This window comes from Marmota flaviventris, chromosome 2 (assembly GCF_047511675.1).
Source record: "Marmota flaviventris isolate mMarFla1 chromosome 2, mMarFla1.hap1, whole genome shotgun sequence".
Taxonomy (NCBI): Eukaryota; Metazoa; Chordata; class Mammalia; order Rodentia; family Sciuridae; genus Marmota; species Marmota flaviventris.
The window spans coordinates 134,258,154-134,278,216 of NC_092499.1; the positions used below are offsets into that span (position 1 = coordinate 134,258,154).

A 20,063-nucleotide genomic window follows, 5' to 3' on the forward strand; every position below is an offset into this window, starting at 1 on the left:
TGGGGTCTATAAAAGAGCAAGACACATCCATTCTATGGCTCTGGGCCCTCTTCAAAAGTCAGCTGTCCCTGTCTCTTTCTTGATAAAACTTGCTTTCCTTGTAATCCCAGCAGCTCCGGAGGCTGAGGCAGGAGGATCTGGAGTTCAAAGCCAGCCTCAGCAAAAGTGAGGTGCTAAGCAACTCAGTGAGACCCTGTATCTAAATAAAATGCAAAACAGGGCAGGGGAAGTGGCTCCGTGGCCAAGTACCCATGAGTTCAATCGCCAGTACACCACCTCCCACCAAAAAACAAAACCAACAACAACAACAAAACTTTCTTTCTACACTTGCCTCAGCATTTCTCAGGTGTTTAATATTCAACACCAGGGGAACAAGGACCCGTTCCTGATCTCCAAGAACAATATCAATGGCACCTTGTTACTAGAAGTTGATTCCCAAAAAGAAAGAAAAAGTAACACATAGACTCAGGATGACAGAGGAATAGGGACTACCTGGAAAACTCCCAACCAGAATGTCACTTAATAGGTACTTATCACCATATGAGAATTCTGTAAGAATTTCATTTAAACTACACTTCAGAATAGCAAAAGCAGACTTAGGGGTGGAAAACTGAAAAGCCATAGATATGATTGGGGGCAGATTCTCCACAGTAAAGTGAATGACCACAGGCCTTAAAGCTAAATACATCTAGATTCAAATACATCTTTAGCCTCCTTGCAGCTATGTGACCTGGAGCACATTACCCATTTTTCTTAAGGTTCCTTAATTTCCTCACAAGTCAAACTGAAACACCAAATTCTTCTTCCATTGAAGAATTGTTAGATGTAAATACCATAATTAATGGCATCATGGGAATACTATAATGCTTTCATAAGCTGCAGCCAATTATTAGTGTTATTATCACCACTAGTTACAAGATTGGGGGGTGGGTAAGACTTGGGATGCTGCTGAGTGCTAGGATCTTCTCAAGAAGTGATATTTACAATCTTTCATGTTTTTCCATTACTTGAATCATTCCCACACAACCCCAGGGTAGATGTGGACATACAGAAGAGGCACTTCCTAGAACCATATAAATAAGTGTCTTCATTTCAGAGACCAAAATCCTGCCTATAAGTTATATGAATCAATAGTAAAACACTGCTTTATCAGGGGCAGGTTCTGTTTCCAGCAATGCCTGACCTCCGGCTTCTGCCCAGTGTTCCCACTGAAAACAACTAGGCAAGATGAATAAATTAACAGAAAAAAAAAAATGAAGAGGACTGACAGTATCAAAGAGTGAACAAAGCACTGAGGATTTCAGGATTTCAAAAGAGGAAGCAAAGACTAAAGAGCTCCCTCCTTGCTGCTGCTTTTCTGCTGAGAGGAATTTGGCACATCTGAAGAAAAAAGAATCTGAAGAGAAATACTGAAGGCTTTCTTTGAAAGACTGGAAAGGACAGAAGAATTCCTGCTATCACCACTTCTAAATGATGCACTGGAGGTCCCAGCCAGTGAAAAAAGAAAGAGGAAACAAAACTGTCATCACTTGTGGTTAAAATGATTACATGTGGAAAAATTCAAAGAATGTAAATAAAATATAGGAATAAATGAATAAGAGAATAACTGAATATAAGATCAATATACAGAAATCATCTATAATCCTAAATATAAAAAAAAGACCAATAGAAAATGAAAGTTCACAAAAAGAAAATACATTTTTAATTATATTAAAAACCATCTAACCAGGTATACTGGTGCACGCCCAAATCCCAGCAACTCAGGAAGCTAAGACAGGAGGATCACAAGCCCAAGGCCAGCCTCTGCAATTTAGTAAAACTTGTCTCAAAATAAAAAATAAAAAGGACCAGGGATGCAGGTCAGTGGTGAGAGTGCCCCAGGGTTCAATACCCAGCAGCCCCCCAAAAATCTAGTATCTAATAATACTTATAGATATGATACTAGCTAAAAATCTATAAAGTAATTAAAGAAGATCTATATAAATGGAGAATACACCTCATCCACAGGCTGAAATTTTCAGTGGTAAAAATATATCAATTTTTTAGAGGTCTAATTAATAGCAATCCCTTTCAAAAATCCCAACATGGGCACATGAGATTGACAAGTGATCCCCAAATTTACCTAGAAATGCTAAAAGCCAAGAATAACCAATGATCATGAGTCTATAGTAATTAACATAATAGCTATTAAAGAAAGTAAGCAAGTAACTAGTAACTAAATTAAGAAGACGAAACTATAATAATTAAAATAGTGTGGTCTTGGCTTCAGAGACAGACCAGTAGAACAGAAGAGAAAAATCTTAAAACAATCCCACCCATATATAGATACTTACAAAAGTGGCACAGGTAAGCAGTGAGTGAAGGACAGTCTTCCATCAAATCAGGGACATCAAATTGGGGAAAAATCTTTAAATCTTTGTAGGTACCTCATCACCCTATCTCTTGCTTCACTTTCAGTGCATTTCACCACTGAACATATTCTAATCTACACTAAAGGAAAATAATATTCTGCTGCCCCTGACTTAGTATGTATAATTTAATAGAAATGGAAATGGTATATGTCCCCACATTTTAAAAGTAGTAATATTACATGAAAAAAAGAACCTAGAAGAAAGAACAAATCAAAGTAATGATGATGACCTTACTCAGTTATGTTACTGTATTATTATACAAAACAATTATTAAAAATGGTGTTGGTTAAGTAATAGATGAAAAAAATAAAATCAGTGAAACAACCTTATAGAACATAATTAACAGCGCTAGCAAAAATATCCTAAAATCTGGAAAACAAGAGTTTTGAAGAAAACTATTCACAGAAAATGTAATTACTAGTAGGAGCAAAATAGTACTATTATTCTTCAGGAAGAAAATGAAGGGCAAGTACACATAGGAATTTTAAGTGATATAAATACATGTATTTAAGTCTCAAGAGTACATTTTCTAATTCTCCAGTATTCCCTAGGAGTAAATTAGAATCTCTGAGATACGTCCATGTGGCCAAAAAACCCCTTATCTCCTAGGATATCAAAAAATTTCTGTCGTAGATGGCACTAAAATATAGTATCTCAGAATAGCCTAGATACAAAATTATACATTCACTCATTCATTCAACTATTTACTTATTCATTTAGCAATTCACTTGCTTTCCCATTCACTGACCTACTTGTTTCTTCATTCCGATACTCATTCATTCATTCTTCATTTACTCATTTATCTATTCCTTCACTTATTCTCAGGACAAAAATTACTAAAGCTTCCTCTTTCCAATACTACAGAAGTACTAGAAAATAAACCACCCTTCTTTCTCTTGAAGGATAAGCAGAATTTTACCAAAAGAAAAGGGGTCTTCCAAGATGGAGGTACCACATAAGCAAAGACAGAATTTTTTCAGGGAATAGCATATAATACTAGAGAAACATAAAAATGAAAATCTAGTTATAATGGGTTGGGATCAGGTCGTGATAGGTCAAATTTATTTTACAGCTGGTGATCCTGAAACTTCAGATATTCACTAACTACCTTCATGACTTCTGCTCTATCTACCTATTGTTTACTTCTTATTTCATTTTATTTTATTTTTTAAAGACAGAGAGAGAGAGAGAGAGAATTTTAATATTTATTTTTTAATTTTCGGCGGACACAACATCTTTGTTTGTATGTGGTGCTGAGGATCGAATCCAGGCCACACGCATGCCAGGCGAGCGCGCTACCGCTTAAGCCACATCCTCAGCCCCTTCATTTTATTTAAATGGGCAAGGTTAACATTTACTTCATTAAGATTTACTTCATAAAATCTCAAAATCTCATTTTATAAAAAGAAAAGGTAGAACACTTGATATAAATAAGCAATAAACACAAATACATATTAAAATACATAAGACACAAATACATACTAAAATACATTATTAAATAAAAACTTGTTTTCCTAAGTGCCACTGAAATCATCACCAATCATATACTTTTAGGCAAACCTACTCAAGGCAATGAGAACACTAACCATTCTTAAGCAGCAGATCTAAATCTTCATGGCTGAGTCTTAGATCTTTCTGAAGTAATTATGACAAATGGGTTGGTAGAACTCAAGACTGGGGCAGAGGAACCTTCTTGGAGAACACTGCCAATAGTTTCCATGAGATATAATTAGGGTCTAACTAGAGGGGCAGGCAAAAGAGATGGTAAGGAGGGGAATACATGCAGAAAACAGATGAGGTAGAAGGGACAGAGTCACCAACTCTAGAAATCCGTCTCCATATCTGCCACCTCTGCACACATACAACATTACAAAAATGATCACACATTTGGTCTCCATCGAGGCAGAAAGAATTAGACAAGACAGGGCAGGCTTAGATTATATCTTCTCTGACATATTCAATAAAAGTTAACTGTGGTCACTATTACTATTACTACCCTACACATACACATCAGATAAAATCAATACCCCAAAGCTGATTCTGACAGCTTTCTCTTACAGAGATACCCCAAAAGTATTCATGACTACACAAACTCTATAATACCCTAGTACTGGCTCAATTTCATTGCTGAGATGGGAAGGAAAGACATTATCTGTGCCTTCCCATTACACCCCAACACCGCCAGATACAAAACTTTTCCCAGCCCATATCCCATTATTCTTACCTTGGCTTATTCTGAGGCAAGGCCTTGGCATCAACTGCAAACATTTTGGAAACAAAGATAATAACTGGAGCAGTGTCCTCACTTCCACATTTCATAAAAGCTAAACAAACAGGAAGCAAAAATGTCACTATTTTTCCCATTATTTAAAAAAAAAAAAGATTTTTCCAGAAAGCAGATTTTAAAATATAGCTTCATCTAAATACGTAACTTTTAACAACTATGGTAACTATTCTTTTTAGAAAGACTGCTAGGAAAGGATAGTAGAGAAAGAGCAACAGAATTGGTAGAGATGAAGAAACAGAAGCAAAACTGACAAAGTGGGAGTCGGGGAAGGCTCTCGTATCAGCATTAAAGCTATGGAGTCAGGTTGAAGACCACTGTAAGCCACAACTAATGTTTCCCTGTTGTCAGTAAAGAAGGGAAAGAATTAAGAAATATTACCAAAGGTCAAGAGTCAATAAGATGGTTTGTTAAAATAAATAAAAATGAATAGCTTTTCTAGTCCCTCACAATAACAAGTTAAAAAATAAAACAGACAAGAATAATGTACCATGGTAATAACAAAAACACTTAGAAATAAATTAAGGTTCAATACTATATAGATGTCAATTCTTTTTAAATACATTAATGCAAATTTCATATCAACATAGTGACATTTATTTACCTATATTGAGGCACAAAACCATTAGTAACTAAAAAAAAAAAAATCATCCCCCTATTAATGTAATTTATACACAAAGAATTCAATAGAAAAAAATCAAACAAAAATTACAGGAAGTAAAAATTAAACACATCTCACAAGTCTTGCTAGCAAAACTTTTGAAAAGATTTTAAGGTACAGAGTGACATGATAACCTACATGTTAATAGGATCACTCTGACTACAGTAGAGAAAAAACTAAAGGGAATCAAGGGAAGAAGCAGGGATATTACTTAGAATACTAATACAATGACCAAGTGAGAGAGGATAGTTGCTTTGCCCAGACAGATAGAAGTGGGAATAGTGGGAAGTAGTGAGATTCTGGATATATTTCAAAGGAAGAATTGACAGGATTTGCTGATAGACTAGATGCAGAGGTGTGAGATAAAACATGTAAGAGTCACAGATGACTCTAAAGGTTTTTGGACTGAGAAAATGAAACGATGGTGGCACCTCCAACTGAGATGGGAATAAGCAGGAGCAGCAAGTTTGGGGATGAGATAAAAGACAAGTTTGGAATATGTTAAGTTTGAGATGCTTTGTATAACAGCTGAGTAGAGAGAGGGAGTATGCTAAATGCACATATGAGTCTAGAGTTCAGATAAGAGATGTGCATGTAGATACAGAAGTGGGAAACCATTGTCCCTTAAAGCCTTGAGACTGGATGGGATCACCAAGAGAGGGATCACAGATGAAGTAGATGAGGTAATGAGACTGATTCTTGCTTGGGACACTCCACAGTTAGAAACCCAAGGAAATGGAGAGGAACCAAAAAAAGTGATTAAGATTGAACCAGAGAAGAGATTAAGGGAGACAAGGAAATCAACTAGAAGCATGTGGAAGCTTAGAAGTCGAGGGAAGAAAGAGTTCCAAGGAGGAAGGAGTGATCAACTGTGCTAAAATGTTAGTGACAGATCTAGTCAGATAAAGACTGTGAACTGGACATTAGATTTAACAAAGTGAGCCGGGTCTGTGGTGCATGCCTGTAATTCCAGCTACTAAAGAGGCTAAGGCAGGAGGATAAAAACATTTGAGAACAGATTGAGCAAATAAGTATGACTCAGATTCAAACTGAAAAAATAAAAAGAGCCAAGGAAGCAGCTCAGTGGTAGAGCACCCCTGGGTTCAAGCCCCAACACACACACACAAAAAAAAAGACTTAAAGTATGAATCAATAGTGACCCCAAGAACAGTAGAAGAACACTGTTGGCCTTTGACTTTTTCTTCTCTATGGCTTTATATTTCTGAACACTTTTTTAAGAGGAATGTATTTGATTTTCAATGAGAAAAAAATATGTGAAATCCTGAACTTTACATTTAAATACAAAGCTTCAAGAAAAATACCCATTGAGGCTATATGCCCATAACAGTGCTAAATTACCTCTATTTATAGAGGTGTGGTTTACAGGAACACCCATCTTTCACCATCTATACCGCATGTAGCCTCTGCTGTGACTGGAAATACAGTGTGGTTCACACAGTGATGTCTAGAAGAGACATCTCTGAAGACACACAAATACATAATGCAGATGAAATAGTGGAGTGGTTTAGGGGTCCGCAGTTATAATTCAAAAGAATGGGAAGAAAAGAATTGGAGTCAGTGAATATATACAAATGAATTTCCCTGTACCTACAGAGCCTAGAAAAGGAACTTATCTCATGGGGTGGGTATGTCCAGGGTATCTAATGAAAAGCACAGTCTCTGGACTCATTTTGTGTGTAAAGCTGTGGACACAGCAAACACAGTTATGCCACAGCTTAGGAAACACATTGCAAGGTATTTAAGAAATGGGATCAGGGCAGGAAGAAAGAGGCTCAGAGCCTGGCTGCCCACCGGGGGAGCTAAATGGCTATAGTGCAACTGAAATTTTGGGAGCAGGGAAATAAAACTGGTAAAATGGTCATTTGTAAAACTGTTCATTTATGGAACTGGACATTTAACAAACTGTCCATTTTGTAAACTGCCATTGAGCAAGTTGTTCTAGAGCAGCCTGGACTGAGAATAATCAATAACATGGTATGTTCCAACATGTTCATCTCTGCCTCACCTGCTTTCAGTGCTTGAGTTTCCAGTGGAAGAGAGTCGAACGTTTGCGATCCAGTGCACAGGAGTTTCTCAACTCTCTCAGCGGTAATATCAAGGGGGCTAGGAAGTTTCTGACACACCATAGCTGAAGTCTGTTGTTAAGGACCCAGAAGTGTGAGCCACTGCCACAGCTCAGATTAATTGTATGCACTCACTATCAAAATAACAATGTATGTCCATACAGAAAATGCCTGGGTTATAAGGCAACACTGATTTATGAATCACATTTTAAAGTATGGTTTCAAGGAGCTCATGAACTTTTTAAAACTCAGACAGGAGTCTCACATCAAATATTCCCTCCAATGGAATAAAGGATAATAGAGGCTGATAGATGGGCTAACCTTGACCTTGAAATGAAACAGTAATCTAACATCCACATTATCTATTTATATTTAATCTTAGTGCAAATAATTTTATTTTTACATGCTTACTAAAAATCATTTTAAAAAGGAATACTCAGTATTAACCTTAAACAGCATTAGTATGTTAATTTTTAAACTATTAATTACAGTTTCACAATAGACTACTAGATTAGCAAAGACTTGACATTGGATTAAAATGTGTTATTTCCAGAGAATTACCTGATTGCAAATAAAAGTTTTCTTTTTCTTGTTTTATCAAAACTATTTCATTAAAAACCATTAAAATAAAGGATACAAAGAACAGCATGGGAGATAGGTAGCCACTGACTGCAAATGGCATTGATCTGAACTTTAGGATCTGAATGGCGTGCCTCCCGGACTCCAATTTTTAATCCTAAAGAAGTCACTATTTTATCAATTTTTTCTTTGTCCCTATAATAAGCATAAGATAGGGAACATATACAGATAGTGATGAGTAGTGGGTAAATGAATTTGACATTATTTGATACATTTTTTTTCTCATACCACATAACTTTTTCAATAAAAGCTAAAAATGATTGAGGGGATCCTACTTTCAAATGTACTTTAAAACTTCTCATGAAGCACCATTCTCCAATGTTCTACAACAAACTTTGCTAGTTGATAAAACAGTTTTACTAACCCTAGAATAACCTAGAAGATAATCAACAAAAGCCAGCTTTTCCCTCGACTTGTACCAGGCAAGTTACTTCCCAAATTCCCCACTGATGATCCTACATATCAAGTATCTTTTGTACTACAATTACTGTTTTTAAAATCTGTGTTTATGAAAACAAAGGATCAATGCTTATTTCCATCCTTTTATCGCTTCACCTCAGTACTCTATAAAATATTACTGTTCTGCCTTTCCTCCATTATCTTTTACTTTAGCTACATGTGCCCCTTTAATTGTTTCTGAGCTCTGTAATCAACTTGTCTGTAAAGGCTCTGTTCTTCATCTATCTCAGATTTCCAAAGTGTGACTCATTAAACTGGAAAGTGAGGCAAAATACACTGCGCAAAGATAAACAATTTTACAACAGTCTTACTTTTTCAAGACAGCATCATACAAACTCCATATATTTTCCAGGATCAACTGTACAAATAAAGGTTTCTTTCCTTTTGCCTGTACAAAAGAATATACTGACTTAAGTTCCTGAACATTCACTATGCATTTACATATTTGTTTGCAACATGTTTTAATATCAATGTCTCATTTCTACTAAAAAATATTTTTTTAACATTAAAGATGAAAGCAGTTATAAGAATAACCTAAAGAGTCAATAATACACGATAATAATACACCATTCCCTTTCTCCAGGAATCAGGGACTTTGAAAACAATGTAGTCATTTAGAGATTTATCACTGTTGCTGCTCCACCATTTCCATCAAAGAAACACACAACATTCAACCTGAGAGCTAAAACTTCACCCTGCATGATCAGGGTCTTTCTAGGGACTCTGATCTGAAGTGTTCTGAAAAAAATATAAACTGTTCTTAAACATACAAAAAAACTTCACAAGGACAGAAAAGTTTTTTAAAACCCTCTAAACCTACTATTTCTCTTACCAAACTACACAAAAAGTGAATAGCCCCAGAGTACCTTGAGGCAAATACTCTTACATATATATGACATGGAAATGAGACCTCCTTTTCCAAGAGTAACTGGCAATAGTATTAGTCATTGCCTTTCTAAATACTTAGTTTTGATAAGTTATCATGAAGACCTAAACATTTATGCACACACACAAAAAAATCTATTATAGCTTTACTTACAATATGAACACATTTGGGGAAAAAAACCTGTCCAATCTTAGGAGAGTGATTACATAAATAATGATGATCTCAAAAAATAAAATAATAATAGTGTGCTTATTATGCAAAAAGAACCGTTCTAAAGAGTTTATTTGGAATACTTTATATAATCATCCTAACTACCTTCTGAAATAAATGCTATTATCTTAATTTTACAGAAGAAAAAACTCAAGAAAAAGTCACAGAGCCAATAAGTGAGGGAGCCAATATTCAAACACTGACTTGTCTCTCAAGCCATGTTCTTCCCATGTAACTATACTCATTCCCTTTTAAATACACTGTTAGGAAAAGCTTTCAATGGCAAAAGAAGATGTTAATGATGTGACATTAAGAAAAAAGGCAGCTACGTTATATAAACAGTATAATCTCAAACGAGGGCTGTATATATGTCTATCAAAAAAGTGAAAGAAATTAAAACTGTCATAAGCATTGTTGGCCTTTGACTTTTTCTTTTCTATGGCTTTATATTTCTGAACACTTTTTAAGAGGAATGTATTTGATTTTCAATGAGAAAAAAAAATATGTGATATTCTGAACTTTACATTAAAATACAAAGCTTCAAGAAAAATACCCATTGAGGCTATATGCCCATAACAGTGCTAAATTACCTCTATTTATAGTGGTGTGGTTTACAGGAACACCTGTCTTTCACCATCTGTACTACATGGTAGCCTCTGCTATGACTGGAAATACAATGTGGATCACATAGTGATGTCTAAAAGAGACATCTCTGAAGATACACAAATACATAATGGAAACTATGTGTTTTTAAGGGCTCAGGATCTGATATTTTTTATAGGCTTTTTTAAAAGAGTAGTTTTTTGCTATCTATTTATTAATTTAGGGAAAACAGAAAGGATTTGCTAGCCCAGGCTGGTCTTGAACTTCTTGGGCTCAAGCAATCCTCTTGTCTTAGCCTCCCAATTAGCTGGAAATACTAGCATGCATCACTAGGTCCAGCTTGCTCACTCACCTCACTATATACTAAGGACTAAGAACTCTATATAAAGTAATACTAGGATATAAGACTCATAAACCCTTCCAAATTACGTAGAGTAAAAAGTCCCTCATGAACTCGTCTGCAAAAATTAAAGCTAAATTATATCTACTAAAGATGTTATAGTACCAGTTTTCTATAACCAACATTCCAAAGGGACAGTATTACCTGATCAACCTTCATTATTTTCTTAGCCTTCATATTTATATAATAATCTCCCCACAAGGTTTTCAAAAGAACTTCCTTTTTGATGCCAATTTTTTTGCTATAGATTTTGGCAAAATGCTCAATTCTGAAAGAAAACCAAGAATTATGTTATTAATAACAAATAAGTAACATTGATACAGCTAACATGAGTGTTTCTGTGTCTTCATGTGAATTATTAAATCATTTCAACCTTCCTACAAATTTCTCCCATTTTACAGAAAAGGATAATGATGCACGAAGATATCACAGAGGTAATGAGTGAACTTGGGATTCAAACCCAAGCAGTCTGACTCCAAAGCCTATGTTCTGTCCAGCACTAGCTACATTAATATAGAGTTAAAATTCATGCTATAGTGTCCTTTCTTAATTTTTCACTGGTAAAATGAGAAAAAAGGAACAAAGGCCAAGGAAATGTAGACTTCAACTGTTCATCACAACTATGTCAACAACAGAAATGTACTTCCAGTCTCCATAGCTATAAATGATGGCTGCTCACAAAGGACATAAACTCTAGAGATGGAACCTGCCAAAACAAGTTTGTTGGCACCCTGAATTAAATGATAAACATATGTACACTTACTTCACTCTTATCATCCCTTAGAGAAACCACCTAGCACCACAGACTCCATCCTTGGGACAGCAATCAACAAATAAGGGTGATCTTGTATAGTACTGCGCTGTTTGGATAAAGTACCTAGGAAATATCTATTTTTCAAAAAACAGTATATTTAATCTAAGGTTTGAGTCTAGAACTCTCAAAGTACCAGCTTCTTAAAAAATGCCTACTCAGAAACAAGGCAAGAATACCCTCCCTCACCCCTTCTTTTTACCACTATACTCTAGGCCCAAGCTAATGCAATAAGAAAATACTAATCTATAAGGTGAACAGAGAGCGAACGTACATCCTGGGAGCAAATTTTTAACTCTCACACATCAGATAGAGCACTAATCTCTAGGATATATAAAGAACTCAAAAAGCTAAGCACTAAAAAACAAATAACCCAATCAACAAATGGACCTGAACAGACACTTCTCAGAAGAGGATATACAATCAATCAACAAATATTCGAAAAAATGCTCATCATCTCTAGCAATTAGAGAAATGCTAATCAAAACTACTCTAAGATACCATCTCACTCCAGTCAGAATGGCAGCTATTATGAAGACAAACAACAATAAGTGTTGGCCAGGATGTGAGGAAAAACATATACTCATACATTGCTGGTAGGACTGCAAATTGGTGCAGCCAATATGGAAAGCAGTATGGAGATTCCTTGGAAATCTGGAATGGAACCACCATTTGACCCAGCTATCCCACTCCTCGGACTATACCCAAAGGACTTAAAAACAGCATACTACAGGGACACAGCCACATCAATGTTTATAGCAGCACAATTTACAATAGCTGAACTGTGGCGCCAACCTAAATGCCCTTCCGTGAATGAATGGATATAAAAAATGTGGCATATATACACAATGGAATTTTACCCAGCAATAAAAGAGAATAAAATCATGGCATTTGCAGGTAAATGGATGGCGTTGGAGAAGATAATGCTAAGTGAAGTTAGCCAATTCCCCCCAAAAATGCCAAATGTTTTCTCTGATATAAGGAGGCTGACTCATAGTGGGGTAGGGAAGGGGAGCATGGGAGGAATAGATGAAGTCTTAACAAGGATGGAGGAATGTGAAAGACATCATTATCCAAAGTACATGTATAAAGACATGAACTGGGTGTCAAAATACTTTAAATACAAACAGAGCTATGAAAAATTGTGGTATATATATGTAATAAGAATTGTAATGCATTCCACTGCCATTTATTTATTTAAACCAATTTAAAAAAAGGAGCCAACAACTCAAAAAGAAAGAAAGAAAATACTAATTATGAGGAAGGGAATAAAACTATCTTTATTTGCAGATAACATGATCATCTATGTAGAAAACCAAAAGAATCAATAAAACTTCAGTTCTAACTAATAAGCAATTATAGCAAGGTTGTACACAAGGTTAATATAAAAAGTCAATCACTTTCCTATTTACCAGCAATGAATAAATATAATTTGAAATTAAAAACATAATACCTTTTACATGAAATCCCCAAAATAAAACATTAAGGTCTAAATATAACAAAATATATATTTAAGATCTATATGAGAAAAATTACAAAACTCTAATGAAAGAAATCAAAGAACTAAATAAGTAGAGAAATTCCATGTTCATGGATAAAAAAGCTTCAATATTTTAAAATGTCAGTTCCCAAATCAACCTTTACATCCAATGCAATCCCATTCAAAAAGTTATTTTGTAAATAACAAACTGATTTTAAAGGATATATGGGAGGCAAAAGATCCAGAATGACCAATGTGACATTGAAGGGGAAGAGTAAAACTGGAGAGACTAACAATACCAAACTTCAAGACTTACTATAAAGCTAAAGTAATCTAGACAGTGTGGTATTGTGAAAAAGAAGAGACGAATAGATCAATGGAACAAAACTGCTCAAAAAACAGACCCACATAAATAGAGTCAACTGATCTTTGAAATGGGCAAAGACAATGTAATGAAGAAAAGAGGGTCTCCAACAAATGATGCTGAAACAACTGAACAGCAATTTGCAAAAAAAAAAAAAAAGGAGGGAGGGGGTTAGATACAGGCTATACACTCTTCACAAAATTAATTCAAGACTTAGAAAAATTAAGCTCATAGACTTAGGTTAAAAAAAAACAACATAAAACTGTAAAACTCCTGGAAGATGACATAGAGAAAAATTTAGATGATTTTGGAGAACACTATAGGCATAAGCCATGAAAGGAAGAACTGATAACATATACTTCATTGAAATTTAAAACTTCTTTTCTATGAAAGGCACTGTTAAGAGATGAGAAGAAAAGTCACAGAGTGTGAGAAAATATTTGCAGAACACAGACCTAATAAAGGACTAGTATTCAAAAGAAGCAAAGAGTCTTAACACTTAACAATAAGAAAACATAAAACTTGATTAAAAATAGGTCAAAGATTTTAACAGACACCTAATCAAAGAAAGATGGCAAATATGCACACACCATCCGGGAAATGCCAGTCAAAAAAATAATGAGCTACACTACACACTTATGAGAATAGCCAGGCACCAAAACAATGATAACACCAAATACTAGCAAAGACGTGGAACAAGAATAATGCCATTTATTGATGGTGGGGATGCAACAGGTATCACCATTTTGAAAGACAGTTTGGAAGTTTCTTATAAAAAAATTTTTTTTTTAATCTTCTTTGGCCTATGATGCAGCAACCATGATCAATGTTACTTACTCAGTGACATAGCTGAAAACTTAAATCTACAAAAAACTTGCTTGTAGATGTACATAGCAGTTCAATTCCTATGCAGACAATGGGGTACTCTTCGGCATTAAGAAGAAATGAGCCATGAAATCATATTGAGGCAATTTAAATGCATGTAACTAAGTGAAAGAAGCCAATCTGAAAGGCTACATGCTGTTGATCCCAAATATGTGGCATTTTGGAAAAGTTAAAACTACAGAAAGAGTAAAAAGAACAGTGGATGCCAGGAGCTGGGGGGAGGGAGGGACAAATAGGTGGGACATGGAACAGTTAGAAAAGTGAAACTATTCTATATGATACTATAGTGGTGGATACACATCATTATACACTTGTTCAGACCGACAAAATGTACACCACCAAGACTGAACAAAGCTTAATGATATCTTTTGGTGAAAATAATGTATTAATGTAGGTTAAACTTTTGCAACAAACATACTACAATGGTGAAGGATAATGATAGCGAACTTATATATGTGGGGGCAAGAGTGTTTGGGAAATCTCTGATCTTTCTCTCACTTTATATTGTGAACCAAAAACTGTTATAAAACACACTTAAAAAGAAAGGAAAAAAGAAAAAGGATATCTACTATGCTCTTCACTGCAGAAGAAATCCAATGTTAGCACAGTGTAGACAATTCTTTACAGTTCAGACAGGAAGTGTGGTATTGGTGAAACCCAAGAGTTGATGCCAATCAAAACAATAATGAGCTATACTACACACCTATGAGAATAGCCAGGCACCAAAACAATGATAACAACTGAGTTAAATCCCATTATTGATATGCTTAAGAAGCTACAGAAGTAGAAGCCAATAATTATCATAGGAATCAGAAATGTTAGAGCCAGTAGATAGAACTTATTAGAAGCAAAAGCAGATACCACAGAAACTGCTGAAAATAAATATCTAAAACCCTTCTCACTGGGCTAAGGGAGAGAAAAACATCTAATCAGAAATCAAAATCCAAATTATACCGTTACAGGCTGCTGACATTCTGAACTGGTCTCAAGGGTCCATTACTTTCTAAGTAATTTACTATCATAAACTTCATTTCCTATTTGATCCAACAGTTATTTATTTAGCAAAGGTTTTTATTTATTTTTATTTGTGTGTGTGTGTGTGTGTGTGTGTGTGTGTGTTTTAATCCAAAATTTTAGTTCATAAATTCTGTTATTAATTTAACATGCTTTTGCCTTTGGGGAAAAGAAATCTTTCTTCTCTCTATAAATTCTCATCTCACTCCAAATACTTGGGAGATTTCTGCAGTAAGGGACTTCCCCATCAAGGAATGCTGAAAGGAGCATTCCTGGTTTCCTCAGTTGCTCCTCCCCAAGCAAAGGTGAAAGGTTGACATTCCAGGGGTAGAGTTCCTAAGCTTCAAAAAGGAAACTGGCTCTTTCTTAGTGCCTACTCCATGAATCAGGAAGAGTCAGGTTTTCTTCCTAGTTCCCCTTGGTTCCACATAACTACAGCAGGCCACAGACCCTTGCTTCCAGATTCAGTTCAGGAGAACTCATCTCTTGAGTTTTTCATTTGTCCACACTGGATTTTGACAGGCAGTCTGCAATCCTTCATGGAGAGCTGCAGTTCCAATCCAGAAGCTGAACTGGATCTGCAGATCTCTATGGAAGGAGACAACAGTACACTGCCACTGTGGTCTGAGTTCCCAAACACAGTTTCCAATCTAATTTTTTTAGGGACCCCTGTTCTTAAGGAGGGAAGCCTGTTAGGGCTATGATGCATAAAACTGAAACTATGAACTCCATAGTGGCAACTTGGTTCTATTCTCAATTAGTTAAAACCAGAGATAAATGACTAAGTAAGAGATTTAGTACATCAAACATGCAATGTTTTCATATCTTTTCTCTTTTTTTGCTTGATATAGGCCAAGTTTTTGTGTATCCTTCATCGATACTTAAAACAAATTTTGACTTTCATTATACTATCAATATGGCTTATTTCTGTGACCTTAATCTGTTAACAGTTTGCTGGTAATGTAAAATTTTAGGGGAGTAAAACTGCCACCAAAGTACATGCCTTGTAGTGTTCTACTCATAACTCTATTTTTGTCTTATGAATTTTATGATAATCGACACAATCTCTTCACTACTGAAATGTGTCAATTATCCTAATAAAATTGTTCCTTATGCCATAATTCACTTGTCACAAACTATTACTAATACTGCCAAAACTACTTTCTTTTTTGTTCACATTTAATTGACTAATCAGGGTCCAAGTTTACACTCTGTTCATTATGCCCTTTTTTCTTGTATATAACAAACTTCTGGATTTAAAAAAGAAAAAAAATCTGTTTTTTTTTTTTTTTTTTTAAATACTTTATCTCAGCAATCCCAGCAGCTTGGGAAGCTAAGGCAGGAGGATCTTGAGTTCAAAGCCAGTCTCAACAAAAGTCAGGTGCTAAGCAACTCAGTGAGACCCTGTCTCTAAATAAAATTCAAAATAGGGCTAGGAATGTGGCTCAGTGGTTAAGTGCCCCTGAATTCAATCCCTGGTACAAAAAAAAAAATAAACAAATAAAATAAAATACTTTATCTCCTTAATGAAGGATTTCATATGTTTATTGTCACAATTGTTAGGACCAGCTGAATTTCTGGTGTGGTTTCTTTTCAAGATTTTTTTTAAAATGTTGATTTGCATTACTCAAACTCTGTTATTATTTTCTCTTTTATAATAAACATCACATAAATCCTAAAAGTGGTAAATTTTCATAAACACTCTAAAATTTACCAAAATCATGAACTATCATAACATATTTGCCTATCTATTCAGGTCACTATCATTTGAACTTTTTCTAGTCCACCATCTGTTTACATATGTATACACATATAGGCATATAAGTCTCTCAAAAAACTTATTTTTCATCCTCTTAATTTTTTTCTCATGGTGTTATGGTTTGGATGTGAGATGTCCCCCAAAAACTCACATGTGAGACAATGCAAGAAGGTTCAGAGGAGAAATGATTGGATTGTAAAATTTTTAACCCAATCAGTGAATTAATCCCCTGATAGGGATTAATTGAGTGGTAATTGAAGTGGTAGGGTGTGGTTAGAGGAAGTGGAAATTGGTGCTATGGTTTTGGAGCATATATATGTAAATGCTCACCATTCTTCCACCATGATTTTCAGCCTCACCTTGAGCCCGGAGGAATAAAACAGGACTTCTATGACTGAGGCCTCTGAAACCGTGAGCTCTTAAATAAACTTTTCCTCCTCTACAATTTTCTGGATGGGTCTTTTAGTCATAGCAGCAAAAAAGTTAACTAAAACACATGGTTATCACAAAATTTGCTTATTCAGTTCAGCCATTATTATTTATGGCTTTTATGCATCTGTCATTAGTTAAAATTTTAAAGCACTGACCATACACTTCTCCATTTTTAATTCTATTTTAAATCATTTTCTCAAACCAAATAACTTCAAATTAGACTCTCAGAAGAGATCTACATAACATATTTGTATTCCAAGACTTCACACATCTATCTATCTATTGTCTATCTTCCTAAATCACAACTTGGCCAAGTGTGAAATTACCAAGCCACACACCTTTATGCCTTCCAAACTACCCAGTGGATTCATGTTAATTGCCCAATTCTAAAACATTGGTGCATAAACCTATTAGGAAGGGCTTTTCATTGTCTCTTTTCTATCCCTATTCTTTAGAGTGGGAGCCTCAATTCTATTTATCTAAAATCGGAATTTAGATAAATAAGTAGAATGCAAGACTTGACAGCAACCTAACCAGTATGGCTTTTCCAATGTCCTCCTTATTTACAGGTGCTACTTATCCCTAAAGTCAATAATGTTTCTACTTTTCAGAGCAGATTCTCCTGAATTATCATCTATTAAAAGAACAGATTTAGGATGTAGCCCTAGATACAATCTTTATTCACATTTCCTAGCCCTGTCCCACTGTCTGAGAGTAACATAGAATCATTTTCTAAATTCTGAAATGTGCTTATTTTCACACTTGCAGTCAGCTGCCAACTTTGCCTACCCACTAAAAGTTTAGAGAAAATTCAAAGGAAAAGGTCTCCGGTGCATTCATTTCTACCACCATCTTCCCATAAATTAATATGTAAACTTGTTGAAAACCAGAACTAGCCTATCTCTAAACTTGACCTTATCTAACACAGAGTAATATCAGCTTGGTATCTAAGATGGTATCTAAGAATATCAAAAAATGAAAGGGATATAGAAGTTACCCTTCCTTATTCAACCTATTCAAGACTCTCCCCATTCCTCCTCTTTGCACAGTAAAGGTCCTCTAATTTCTAAGATAGACTACAATTAATATAAAACATTAATTATGAAAATTATTATAACAAAGGAACAAGCCCTCCACCTTGTGGCTCACAAGCAGAATGCTCACAAATTAGATATCAACAAATATGACCCCATTAAATAACTAAATAAATAACTGCACTTTTTACTTGAAAGAGAATCTTAGAAATCATCTTAACCCAAAATTCTTAATTTGGATGAAGAAGCTGAAGCCCAGAAAGGTGATAAGTCAAGCTATTAACCAGGTCTCAGAAGTGTAAATCTTCAGCAGGTCTATAATTCCTATTTTCATTACACATTCTCTACCTAAATTTGGTATAATCTTTTAGGCATGAAGTAAACCATCTATAATTCATTGCAAACATGAGAAATTATGATATTATAATATATTATACTGCCTAGGCAAAAGGAAATTGAAGAATAAGTTCCTGTAAAAAAGGAGGACATGGAAAAGCCATACTGGTTAGGCTACTCTAAAGCCTTGAATTCTAGTCAGTTTCTGATTCATTCTTCTTTTCCATTTCCAGATCCTACTGGAAGATATTTCATGAGCAGGCCTTGTTTTCCCCTGGTGCATTGTTTCTGATTCTATGCTTTCTGCACATTATATGAAAAATTAAGCTCACAACTAAAGTAAATGTCATTATAATTTCATAATTATTTACCCAAGACAAAGAGATTTTTATCAAAATGTAATCTTTTAACTATATTTGGATTTTTTAAAATTTTACAATGCAGTAATGGTTGCAGTTAAAAAAATATAGTCAATTATCTATCATATTCTAAAAAGTAGATGAGTGTTGCATGGCCCTAGCATGTATATATTCACCAGGGGCAACAAGAAGTAACAAGGGTCCCTATATTCCACAGGGAAGACCCCAGAGAAGTACTGTGGTAAGAAAACACATTCTTCAAGCTGGGCACAGTGGCATATGCCTGTAATCCTAGCGGCTTAGGGAGCTGACCAGTTCAAAGCCAGCCTCAGTAAAAGGGAGGTGCTAATTAACTCAGTGAGACTCTGTCTCTAAATAAAATACAAAACAGGGCTGGGGATGTGGCTCAGCGGTTGAGTGCCCCTGAGTTCAATTCTCGGTACCAAAAAAAAAAAAAAAAAAACCCACAAACTTCAGAGTCAGGTAGACTATAATCTTAATATAGGCTCTGCCACTTAGTAGCTGAAGGATGTTGAATGAATCACTAATTGTTTGAGCTTTAGATAACATGTATTTCAAAAGATGATTGTAAAAATTCAATGAAATAATTTTAAATGAATAACTCGATGCCTAGCATATGTAAATATCAATAAAACTAACTTCTTTCTATACTAACTTCTGTATTGTTGGTATAAAAATTGAAATAAATGTATTTGCACATATAAACATAAAAAAACCTCAAAGGATACAAAAGAAACTACTAGAAAATGACATGAACTAAGGGATAAGGTGGGAGATCTTATGATATACATTTTTGTTTTATGATATACATTTTTGTGCATTTAGAATTCATTCAAATAAGGCTTTTTAAAAGTCAATCATATAAACTACTCCTGGTGGTGCATGCCTGTAATCCCAGCAGTTCGGGAGGCTAAAGCAGGAGTACTGCAAG

At 35.0% G+C, this 20,063-nt stretch overlaps 1 protein-coding gene across 2 annotated transcripts in view; it reads right to left on the reverse strand.

Moving 5' to 3' along the window:
- Efl1 (elongation factor like GTPase 1) overlaps positions 1 to 20,063 on the reverse strand; it is a 143,011-nt gene that overhangs the window by 92,974 nt on the left and 29,974 nt on the right. Inside the window, exons 8-12 of one of the 2 annotated variants that reach the window (XM_027921012.3) lie at positions 10,782 to 10,905; positions 8,850 to 8,926; positions 8,078 to 8,214; positions 7,383 to 7,505; positions 4,636 to 4,735 (exon numbers count right to left, since the gene is read on the reverse strand). The exons of the other annotated variant lie outside the window; for it this stretch is intronic. Of the exons in view, the coding sequence (XP_027776813.1) occupies positions 4,636 to 4,735; positions 7,383 to 7,505; positions 8,078 to 8,214; positions 8,850 to 8,926; positions 10,782 to 10,905 (561 nt within the window). The remainder of the gene's footprint in view (positions 1 to 4,635; positions 4,736 to 7,382; positions 7,506 to 8,077; positions 8,215 to 8,849; positions 8,927 to 10,781; positions 10,906 to 20,063) is intronic. 2 annotated transcript variants of the gene reach the window in all.